Source organism: Ptychodera flava, chromosome 10 (genome assembly GCF_041260155.1).
Source record: "Ptychodera flava strain L36383 chromosome 10, AS_Pfla_20210202, whole genome shotgun sequence".
In the NCBI taxonomy this organism is placed as follows: domain Eukaryota; kingdom Metazoa; phylum Hemichordata; class Enteropneusta; family Ptychoderidae; genus Ptychodera; species Ptychodera flava.
The window spans coordinates 36711408-36723433 of record NC_091937.1 but is presented as its reverse complement, the minus strand read 5'-3'; the positions used below and the strand labels follow the sequence as shown (position 1 = coordinate 36723433).

The window sequence follows — 12026 nt, the reverse complement described above, 5'->3', positions numbered from 1 at the left end:
AACAGCCGTTAAGTAACGGTAGAATGCGCCTCTGGGACAGTTTTTCGGGGTCCACGCCAAAACTTTCCAATACTTTTCTGATCCACCACTTGTTGTTTTTTTTTTTTGGGGGGGGGGGGCTCGATTTAAAGCTCTTGAAGTAAGAAACATTTTAACCAATTTTAACCATCACAGTTTTTTTGAAAATTGCTAATGTTATTTTGCTCCACAGAATTATCACAGGTATGGCGGCCATTTTGACTTGCAAATATCGGTAAACCAAGCTAACCTATTCCTCTAGTACCCAGATTTGCAGGTAACCCCGATTTTTATTCTTCATTTTAAAAAAGAGTAGTTGAAAGTTGCCCTGACATGGCAAATTTGAGGGAAAGGTTTAAGTGGATACAGTCGTCGGAACTGCGTTCAAAGGTCGCATGGGACCAATACGACAATATAAAGACTGTATCCAAGGTACGGTGGTGATATGTCTGTCATAATCTACATCGTGTGATTTAAATGTTGCAGCTATGATGATGAGGTGCATCTAGATATCGTGCATGAAATACATACTTTATAAACTAGAAACTCGTGCAGGTGCAGTTCCGATGACTGTCTTTTAGTTTCGAGGTGCATACGTAATATTCCACGTGAACTTGTCAGTCCGCAAACGTCCGAATAAACTTGGGAGCGCAATTCGAAACTAAATTAAAATATATGCATCTTGTTATTTCGACTCGGATGTGAATATGTACTCATTTAATTACCGTTGTCTTGTCACCATTTTGAATAATACAAACTTCAAAAACACACAATTAAACCATCGAATTTTATTGTTCTTTTTTAAATGATTGTGTCATCTGTTCTTACATTCAATCTTCATGGTGATTAATTATTCTTCAAGAATAAAATTCTTTTTACTTTCTAAATTTGAAAATTCTGTGTAACAATTTCACTGTTCTCCCAAATGTCAAGATTATTCTTTCAAGTCACCAGGTGATACGATAGACAGCACGCAATCAGAGTTAGGGACCTCTTCCCAATTGCCGTCTTCTTCGAGAACATAGAGGGAGTCCTTGCTCTTACCGACTCCGAATATCTTGTCGTTTGGTTGAATGGAGATGTCTTTGACGTTGACACCGCTGGATGCGTAACGATCCCACTCAGAGTCTTCGCCAATACCGTCCCTGATCTTCAGCGATCCCGATTGAGTGACGCCGAGTATTCTACCATCGGAGAAAACGTCGGCAGCGACCACTCCAACGCTACTTGGCACGTCACGCCATTCACTGAAAATATGAGTGCGGAATACAAGTTTGTTGTCAGTGCTCACGCCGAGAATGGAGCCATCCGGCAGGAGGGTAACATCTTGGACGCAGCAGCTATTCGGAATAGGTCCCTCCCAGTCACCCACATTTGGCGATTTCTTTGTGTATAACATGTCGTCATCTTTGACACCAACCAAGGTGCCGTCCCACGTCACACCGATACTGTCCACGCAACAGCTACCTCCAACCAATCGCCAGTCGCCATCGACGCGGCTACGTGTTTTTAATTTATTACTGCAGTCAACGCCGATCATTTTAGAATCTGTTGATAGTAAACAAGTTAAAAAAAAATTGACATAAAGCTGTGCTTGTAATATTTAAAAATTATCGAGCTCGGTTGTCTCTTGAAAGTTATGAATTTTCGTAACCAAGTGTTGCGATCCCGAGAATACTTTTGCCATAGCAATAAGTTCAAGGGTAAGGATTAGTTTCTTTTATGGTAGTACACTCCTCGAAATCTAAAGACTTAAACCTCTGCAAAAACTTTTCCGTAAGGAAGCTTGGAACCAACTCCTTTGAAATAAAAATAAAAACAATTGGTCACTATGTAAAATTTGGTACAACGAAACAATTGAAACTTCGATATTCACCTATACTTGAGATACAAAATAGCAGCAACTTCTGTATGAATCACACGAGGAAAAACAGATTTTCATTTTTCAAAAACAACAAACAAACAAACAAACCAAAAACATAAGAAAATTAAGACAGTGAAAACTTTAGTTATTCCAAGGGTTTCAGAATGAGCCCCACAAGTGGTAGACCAAAATAATTTAGCAACAATTGTACATTCCGAATATCTATCCGTGAGGTGCCTGTCACAAAGAAGCTGCTCTTGAACAGTTTTTAAGCGTATGAACAAAATATCGTGTGCTATTAAACTGCACTCTTTTTAACGCCGTTAGAGTAAACGAAGTTTTCTCATTTTTTGTGATATTAGAAATTTAATTTCCCCGTAAAGTTTATACAGGGTGTAGCGGCCATTTTGCACTTAAAAAATTTGAAACTTACATGTAATTTGTGTGCCTAATCCCAAAGTGTCATGATTATTGCTGATTTGTATTCTTAGCCTCGAAGGAGAATAGTTTAGTGTTTCATTGTGGAAAGTTTGAGCAAAAGTTTTAAACTTTCAGTGTCGGTGTGCCTACTGACTTATCCGCAGGACTCAAGTTGGGACAGATAGCACATAATGGCAGTGAATAAAACATCTCACTCCAATGTATCATACAAATGCATATAGTATACAACGCCACGGTTGACTGACCGTACATATGTTACTTGTAGTTTGAGAACATAGTATTTCTTTTGACAATGACGGTGTGGTACTAATTGAGCAAAGGTTTTCTCTAGGAGAACAGACGTAAACACCCGTAATTTAGATTTTTATCTTTCCCAAGTAATTTTTTTCTCTTATTCCTTGAAGAATATTTCATTATGTTGCTGGTCGCAATGGTTGAGTCGTCGCATTTGTCACATTTATGAAAGATTATCGTTACTTACCGGCATAGACCGCTATCAGAAAAGCCAGCTGAAATGTTAGAACAGTAACGAGAGTTTTCAGCATTTTGACGAATCGTTTATAGTATCTGGAACATAAAAGATGCATTCGAATAAGTGGTCAAGCCCAAGCATACCTATACATCACTATATTCTTATTAACAATCGAGTTAATAGCCACTTTGCGATCGTAAGTACAACAACAACTTTGAACACTTAGTTTTTTGTTGTCACTGAACGCGTAAGGTATATAGTCCTGTCAAATTTATTGTAATCGATATGATATAAATGTCTGGTACAAGGAAATTTTAAAATTGTGTATGCACCGTTGACTTTACTATGTTATTTATTCAAAAGATTTCTTCAAGTCGCCGTTAGTGTTGTTTAGATTTGCCAATCATGTGCGTTAAGGATTTAAACAATGTGAAAAGAGGGAAATATCATACAAAGAGAAGAAATGATCATGAACTTGTAAATTTTGAAAGCAAATGCTAAAGCAAGATTTTCGACAGATTGTGGTTCATTTTCGTCAGTTTGGTTAATGCACTTGCAGACGTCCGAGAATTATCTTCAGTGCTGCGCCGCCGGGAAGCGCGAGGGACTTGGTTTGGGTTGGTGAGTCGCGACAAATTTCAAACCTATTCCTACAATAGTGAAATAAATGCCGCAACGGCACCCGCAGAGTGGAATAAAAGACATTTCATGGGATGGTAACAACGTTATTCTAAAATTCGTCGGAAAATGGAAACATTCACGCTGAATTTGACTTTTCGCTTTCAGTAGTGCTGAGATTCTGTATAATCATCTCATACTCAAAATAAAACAGCTAATCTAAGCACTGAAAATGATGAATTCCAACATATACTATCCTTTTTACTGCAGGTGAGGTGCAAAATGAAAATTGCTATGGAAAGAGATCAACTAGAGACATTATATTTTAGCTCAAAACATTTATACCGACACTTACTGAGCGTTCAGAACGGTACAATTTAGGCCCTACGCCTTTCAGACAACCAGTGTCAGTATTAAGGTATAAATAAATCCCTTTTAACAACAGTATATATGGTCAGAACTTTAGCTTACAACAGAAACACGTCATCTTTCATTTATATGACGCTAAAAAGAATATCTCCGTGTGTTTATATCGACTGACCTGCAACTTATGTTACCTAAAATGAAAGCCAATATAAACCAGTAAAATCAAATAGAATATATGTATGTATCTAAATGAAAAAAGTTCGAATCGGAAATACCTCTGATACAGACGGCAGAATGCAGCAGCAGCGTTGTTCTTGTGAACTCTGTCGTAGTTTCAATGATACTAACTTTTAGTCTTGTTTATTGAGCTTTAAACAACCCCCATATATACAAAGCTATTTAAACTTAAATTTATTCAGAAAGCGTGGCCAGCGTTCTATTTAAAAATTCAAAAACTGAATGTATTAGATTAGCGGGTACACAAGTCAAAATTTCTATTAATTTCTCTGTCATCGAGAGATTGATTTGGTGGCTGAGCATTTACGTAGCAACTGAACATATGGTGGTAACACTATGCATGTCCTTCGATGACTTTACCTATTGGTATTTTTAATTGAAAACCGAAGTGCAGGTTTAGATAAAAGTTAGAGCTATAGTTGAAATTTGTCCTAATGTTGACCAGGATGTTAATATCGGGCTGTGCCTGTTGTAAAACATGCTCTCTGAACCATTGCTAAAAACCATTTAATAGTATAGTCAAAGGCATTTCTCATTTAGGGAATGCAAAACCGCTGCTAATTTTGAAAGGAGTTGGTTGCGATGGGGAGGGTACTAACACAATTTGAGTTTAAAAATACCAGCATGCATGACGCTATGCATTGTAATTTTTTTTCTAAACTTAATATGATAGACGTTTAATGTCTTAAATAAATGGCAAAATTATCAAAATCTGTAAAATTAAACACAAACATTGTGTAATCGGTCTTTCGAAACTATAAAACTAATTCTTTTTCGAAACAAATCGCTCAGTAATGCTTGAACGACAACGAGGTACGAAACTTTTATTTTAACGATATAACGGGGAATTGAGACTGCAGTGTATTGACTGTTATCGGATTATTGGCTGATGATTTCATTTACTGTCATCAGGGGATGCATTTTACAATTTTTATTGCAAGCACCAAAAACCGTAAATTTTGTCTGAAAATCGAGTAAAGGCAGAACCATGACTTTTTCGGCCCGTGGAAAGGTGAATGAGAAATGAAATAAAACAAAGCTTAAAATATCACTTCTCTGCATCTGATAGGCCTTATGGAAATTTTGTTTCAATGTATTGTGCAGACCAGTTTTGCGCTTTTCGATGATGAAATGAACTGTCATTTATAGAATATAACGGCCTATTACCCGCATCTTTGGCAAAAAATTTTCAGGCCTTTTCTACCGCATCACGGAAAACAAGCAGTGACCTCACCAGTCTTCGTGTTCGCTACAGCGTGCCCAAAGTCTCCAAAAAAGTATGAGACCCAAACATCGATCCTCATAAAAATGCATACATGATGTAGCATGACACTCAATGGGAAACCTTTTGGTTTGGTTTTGACACCTTAAACGATTTTAATTTCTCTCGGATAATTGCAAATATTTCATCAAGGTCAAAGGAGGGGGGGTAGAGTCAATATTTACTTACTGGACAATGAAACTTCATTTTTATTTTTTATTTTAATATGCATCATCCAACAGGCATTGCCCAATTACAGGATGATGTACCCATAACCCACTGCGATGAGGAGTAAAGTGCCTTGCTCAAGTGAACAACAAAGCTGGAGTCTCGAACTCACCATCCCCCAACATTCCGGTACGCTAAACATTGCCCCAAGTTGCCCCCCCCCCCCCCAACAACATAGGAATATAAATAGTTGATGCTAGAACATGAAAAAACTCGCTTACAATGGATTTTGTCTACTCTTCGGAGAATATATTTTGACTAACCCAATCAATTTTTTATTCTAAGTTATTTTCACTGAATACTAAACCCCAATTTCTGTCAAATTTCCTACAATCCCTCATCTAACAATATTTCTACCGACAAAACGTCTACCGGCGACGTCGCAATATGTGAGACACGTAGCCAGTGAGATTTTTTAGAAAAAACATTCTATACACGTAGAAGATGATGTACAAAAATCGATTTACAGGCGCATGTCAGACAGCAAAACATAGCAACAGCACATTACAGGAAATAAATAGTAACAGGTTGTAAGATACGGGTAGTGTTCTTTTTCTAAATAAACCATAACAACAAAAGTCCTCAATGTTAACCTGCATAATATCATAGTTTGTTGATTTGCTGTTTATATTTCTCGATTTTTTTCCTTTTAAGACTGTATAGTCAAAAGCTTACCGTTTTTGTGTCTACTGTGTGTCAACCAAAATAATCGTAATTATACCCATCCGTAATCCATAACACAAGGTTAAAATTCGTAATACACTAGTTATAACGCAGACAAAAAACAGCACAGACAGCTAGACATAGTCCCAACGTTTGTGAAGACAAAATTGTCTTCACAAACGTTGCGACTTCGCTTTAGCAGTCTGGTAATGATTGGGTAGGCTCGCAGATGCGTTACAGTAATGAGCACATGGCAGAACGAGACAAGAAACACTCGAAAGTGAGGCAGGGACAAGAACATATGGCAGCCAATGAATGAGTTGCATTCGGAACAGTAAATATTAATGAGACTTGAGGACATATAGGCAGCCAATGAATGAACGCAAATGGAGCATAGGGACATAAGACCGACCAATCAACGTGAGCGACGCTTAGGTTTAGGACACAAATTTATGTCCTAAATGTTATACGTCTATTAGAACAGGAAATACCAACTTCAGAAAATGGAAACACGTGAAAAGAATCAAATTTATTTTCCCGGGAAAATCTTTGAGCACTGGCAAAAGAGGAATTTCTATCAGGATATATCTAGTTATCTCTGTCAGTGCTTTGTGTGAGTTAAGCAACACCCCATATTTTCAGTTAAGATGACCCCAATGTGTTTCACATGCTGAACTCTGGTTACAATAACTGAACACCCCCTAAACGTTATTAGCAAGCTTTTCTATGGCATGAACTATGATACGAGAGTGTTACTTATGAAATGGATATGTGTTGAATGCGGTCGTTATTAGCACAGTAACAGCCATTAACAAAATAAAGTCAGTTTACCCTTTTTTAAATATGCAAAACCCTAACACTGCAGTGCGGTGGATTATGAAGCGTACAGCTCTTTTCGATGACATTCCAGACATATTGCGAATCTCACAAACATGCACAGTATCACGGACCACTGCGGAGCGAAAGCGCTGTGAGCGACCAGAAGACGTACATCTTCGATACAGCAACGAACCGCCGTGCTTTCGTGTTCAAAACATAGCTCTACCGTGACGGAGATGACACTCGTGTGTACATAAAATTTCAATTACATATCTGTTTGCTGATTGAGATTAAAATGCTGCAGAAATGAAACTTGTGTTTTTCAGAATGCTGGGTATTTTGGATCACAAGTATGAACACTAAGTCAATATTTGAATAAAGATGTCAAAGAAAATACAAACTGAACCTTTGGCGACACTATAACATTATTGATCATAACTGAAACTGTCACTGCATAGAATTAAAAAAAAACCATCATGATGAGAATACTATATCGATTATTCCTATCTATTCAAGGGTAAATGATTCGTGGATGTTAAAATGCTTTAGACTATGAGCATTAACGATGCTGATGTTTGACCTTTTTTCCCACAAGCGTATTAAGGCTAGCAAAAATCGCAATACAAGATTTGCAAATCTCTGAATTGAAACAAGCTCTGTAATGTCTCGGCCGACTGTAGTTGTCTAAATAGTGTGTAGGTCATGATAACAATATTAAAATTACTGTCACAGACAAGATGCAGACGTAACCCCAAAAGTTCAGAATTGAGTTTCAACAAACATGATTTTTTCCGGTTTCTCTGTAAGGGTTTGCCCGTTAGATACATTCTGTCAAAGGTAACTCGATGTCACCACACTATATCCAGAATGATTTAATACCCTCTTTCCCTGTTAGAAATAATAGTAGAGTTTAAGTTGTCAATGGCTGTCATCGATTAGTCGTCTGCGTATCTCGGTTTGTTGTTGTTGTTGTTGTTGTTGTTGTTGATGATGATGATGTGTCTGTTGTTCATTTAAAGTGCTGGTGCAAATATCTTTGCTACAAATTATCTTTTGCCTTGGAATACTTTGAAGTATCAATGTGCCATATCCCGACTTGAACGACCGATATCACTCGTTTTGATCTGAAATAGTAGTGACAGTGTGTTCAATGTCAGAGTATCAAGGACATCATTATACTTCGCTCATAGATCCTGATGCCCCGTTGTATTCGAAGCAATGTTCAACGTATATGTGATGATGTTTTGTGGACTTACCTGACAGTCTCAATCACTGTGTGATTGGGTGAATGATTGATTGATTGATTGATTGACTGATTGATTGAAAGCATATCCATTCGTCTTTCATAGCTGTTTAGCTATCAATGTCTGGAGACATTGGGGAATGCCTACAAGTGAGATCTGACCAATGTTCCTCCACCACAGACTATGGTCTGATCGATCAACTGACCGATGAACGGGACCCGATGTCGGCAGAAAGAATAAACGTAGTCTATTGTCTGTCACATCGACTAAAAGAATCAAAGATTAACGATTACATTGACACATTGTTTATGAGTGAGAGTATTGATGACTAAAATGGACAGGAAATATTTGGAAAGATTGTCACTCATCTTCAGAATTAACGCGCAGAGCATGACGTGCCTGAACAATGCTAATTTTGACCTCGTCAGCATTTTTTACTACTGACGAATGAGTGCACTGATACAATGAGTGCACTCATACAAAACCGGAAAAGTCTTAGTGTCTTCCTTGTATTCAACATTCATGATTAAGTTTACCTACATGATTCTAAAGATATGTTTCATTACTACTGTAAAACGTTTTTTTAATATATCGCTAATTATCAACAGTTTGCACTAGGATGATGTATTGACTAACCTACAGCCGATTCCTGGAAACACGGTTACTCAACCCCCCCCCCCCCCCCCCCGTGCTGCAAATTATACGAACATTTACCCGATCACGGTCCCTCTACCGTACCCAATAGTTACTTGTCAGAGGCCAATCTCACTTGACAAGCAACAGCAACTTATATTTTCTGTTTAAGGCCTTGGTTCACATTTCACCGTGGAACAACTTGCCCTACTTCCCGATCTGTTTGTTTTAATTACGCCTGGTGAAAGACGTCGAGAAACAAATATACTTAACAATTGAAAGAACCATTAAATGAGCGACTGTTTCTGTTTGTCTACGTGGCATCCACGTCTAAAACAAATGTGATCTCAATGAAGCGGATGTCAAATCCACTTGAAAGAAAGACTGGCGTTTATTGTGATGATTACCGTTTAGGTATACTTCATCAATATGATCATTTTCATCAATTGACTCGCTCCTATCACGTTGACATGGAAACACATTCTGTCTGTTTGATCAGAAAAACAAACTTCATACTTGGGTGGTAGGGTATGGTAAGATGATTTCCCACTGGAACGATCCATCTTACAGTCAACTCAGAATATAGCAAATAAACACGACAGTTATTGGGTGTAAACGTGAAACCAATATACCATGCGTCAACACACTGAATGGAATTGGAGGTATTGAAGACATACTTAGAGAAAACGATACATCCGGAAAGCATATCAATTAACAAATTTCATTACTTGCTTTCATGAACATTGCACGTTAATTATCTGTGACATTGACGATGATGATAAAACTTAAGAGGTTTAAAAAACTTTGTTTTTCAATGCGGTTTTGCATCGTGTGTGGTTTGAGATCATAAAACAGTACGTTTCAAGAGAAACGTTTGGAATTTCTTGAACACTCTTCTATTCTGTTATAACCTTTCTGGTCAGGGTTTAGGTCGCTATTTTTACAGTACTGCTATCACCATTGTTATCTTACTTTCTTTAGCATCAGATACATCTGCCGGATTTGTCATGTTTTGGGGTATTAATACTTGCTTCACAGAAAACGGACACATCACGTTACGCATTTTACGAGAACTCTAATCATACACTATCGATTTCGAGCGGATATTATATAAACATTTTACAGTATTGGATACCGAACAGTTATGCACAATTTAGCAAAGCTCACCAAAAGTTTGCTTCTGATTGAACGTTATGTTTCATTATTATTAGACCTATCGTGTGAACCTCTTTAAGATATACGTAAAACCAAAAATGAAGGCATTTTATCTTCCTATAAACTGCGAGTCAGCCCTACGTGTCGCTCGAAATGTCCTGTTGCTTTTCACAGTTAGCGCCCTCCGTGGCAGATTGCATGTCTAGCATTGAGGTTGTCATGAAAACGAATACAGCAGGTATACACGTACTTTAGGTTGCACATCATTGCACTATTGTAATTATATACGTTGGTGGTCCCTACGACAACTACTGACTATTCTCATTGGCTGATCCGGTAGCGTTGCTAGAGAACAAAAACACATCAAAGTTTTGGGAGAAATCCAACTCTGGCTCAGAATCGACGTCTGATGGTCCTAGTGTAAGTCTCACTGCTCTGATGCTCAACCAACGCCGATGCAGGTGACGATGTACAGGATATTGGCTATCGCATTGACTCTGTTAAATTGTGCGAAGGAAACGCAAGAAACGGGTAAGATCCAAACTTTAAGTTACTCAAAGAATTCTCCTTCCTAGAGTGGTTGTAACAACATATATTTTGCCTTTCCCCTATAATGCATTCATTAAGTTAAGCATCATGTTGGGTTCTCAGAATGTTCGATGGAATTTTCCTATACCTGGAGTCTTATCAAATGTAAATCTGTTAACGTCCTGAAATTGTATCTTTAAGGTTGTTAAGGGTTTTGAAGAAAAGAAAACATAAGGCCAAAAAAAGTAAAAGAAATGTTTTTGGTCAGCGCGCGCGTCACTTGAACGACAGCGCGTCACCCTTTTTTCTGTTTGTGGCCGTGGCTGACACCAAACCAAAATGGCTGAAGAGAAAGAGAAAAATCTTTGAGGGGCATGATCAGTGACTGCATGAACAGTATATATGTGACTATATTGATAAAACTATAAAACTGACCCTCCTCCCTCCCTTGAGGGGAAAAAATGAAATTCGCGTCGCCGCACCATTTTTTAAAGAAAGACCTAACAGAAACATTTCTTCTTTTTTTGGCTAACTGAAATCTTTTTACGTCTTCTGACACCGGTCACCAAGCAGAGCACGATTTGAAGAACCAGTAGTGGCTAGCAACCCAGGCGTAAACTAAACACCAAACCAAGTCCTTAGAAAGAACTTTGTAGAAACCTGAGGTAGACAACCAAGGTACAGTGTTAGGTAATACAGATAGTGTGATTGGCTACTTGTCCTGCATCGATCTATCTCTGTCTCTCCTTTGTCCTAAATCTTATAATTTAGGGTTTACACATTTTTCTTCATTTGTAAAATCACGTAACTTTCTTGACGTGTGTGATGCTGACGAGTAAAATTACAGGCTTGAATTAGTAGAAATTGGAAAATAAGCAATCATAAATTGTTTGTTTGTGTCACTTGGTGCTAAGTGGAAATCATACCTGTTATTCATTCTAAGGCCCCCCCAAAATAAAATAAATGGTGATGTTCCGATAACATGGTTTTCAAATAGGTTGTAGGTAGGTAGGTAGGGATTTTTTCCAAAATATTTTTATTTTTAAATATGCACTTTTCAGGGGTTCAGGGCGATCAAACAACGGCTGCAACATTTCAAGAAAAACGTATCATACATATAAAAGGAATAAAAACATAAAAGACGTCCTCGTTCAAGCGAAAATCAAATGCCAGGTAACGAACACGTGATTTTACGTTTTTTTTCTTTTTTTTTACTTCCGTGTTTACGTACCTCTAAAAAGTTTAGGGTCGGCAGGCAAAATATAGGGTAGGTCGGGTTATCGGATCAGCACGATTTTTTTCTTTGGCCCAATCATGATTCATTATTCCCTCGTTCGACACAGGGAATTTGGGTTGTGGTAGTTTTAACACTAGTCAGGATAAGATACAAGTTTTAAACATGCAGGGGCTGTCCCTTTGGAGAAGGTCACTTCCGTCAGCCGTCGTGTTTCTCGCGGCATAATATGTCTTAGAATAACC

General features: G+C 37.9%; 1 protein-coding gene across 1 annotated transcript; it reads right to left on the bottom strand.

The window, feature by feature from the left end:
• Positions 1–786: 786 nt before the first annotated feature.
• Positions 787–4155, bottom strand: LOC139142673 (uncharacterized). Its single transcript, XM_070712731.1, has 3 exons — positions 4055–4155; positions 2805–2890; positions 787–1566 (listed from the first exon to the last, which is right to left on the bottom strand). The coding sequence occupies exons 2-3, from the start codon at positions 2866–2868 to the stop codon at positions 953–955; spliced, it is 678 nt and encodes a 225-aa protein (XP_070568832.1). The 5' UTR covers positions 2869–2890; positions 4055–4155; the 3' UTR covers positions 787–952.
• Between the last annotated feature and the right edge of the window lie 7871 nt (positions 4156–12026).

What these genes read in the sequence shown, in the direction of transcription:
- LOC139142673 (XM_070712731.1), bottom strand. Translation starts at nt 2,868, where the DNA reads ATGCTGAAAACTCTCGTTACTGTTCTAACATTTCAGCTGGCTTTTCTG. An exon ending in TCTGATAGCGGTCTATGCCG is followed by an intron (nt 1,567 to 2,804) that starts GTAAGTAACGAT and finishes TACTATCAACAG; the next exon opens with ATTCTAAAATGATCGGCGTT.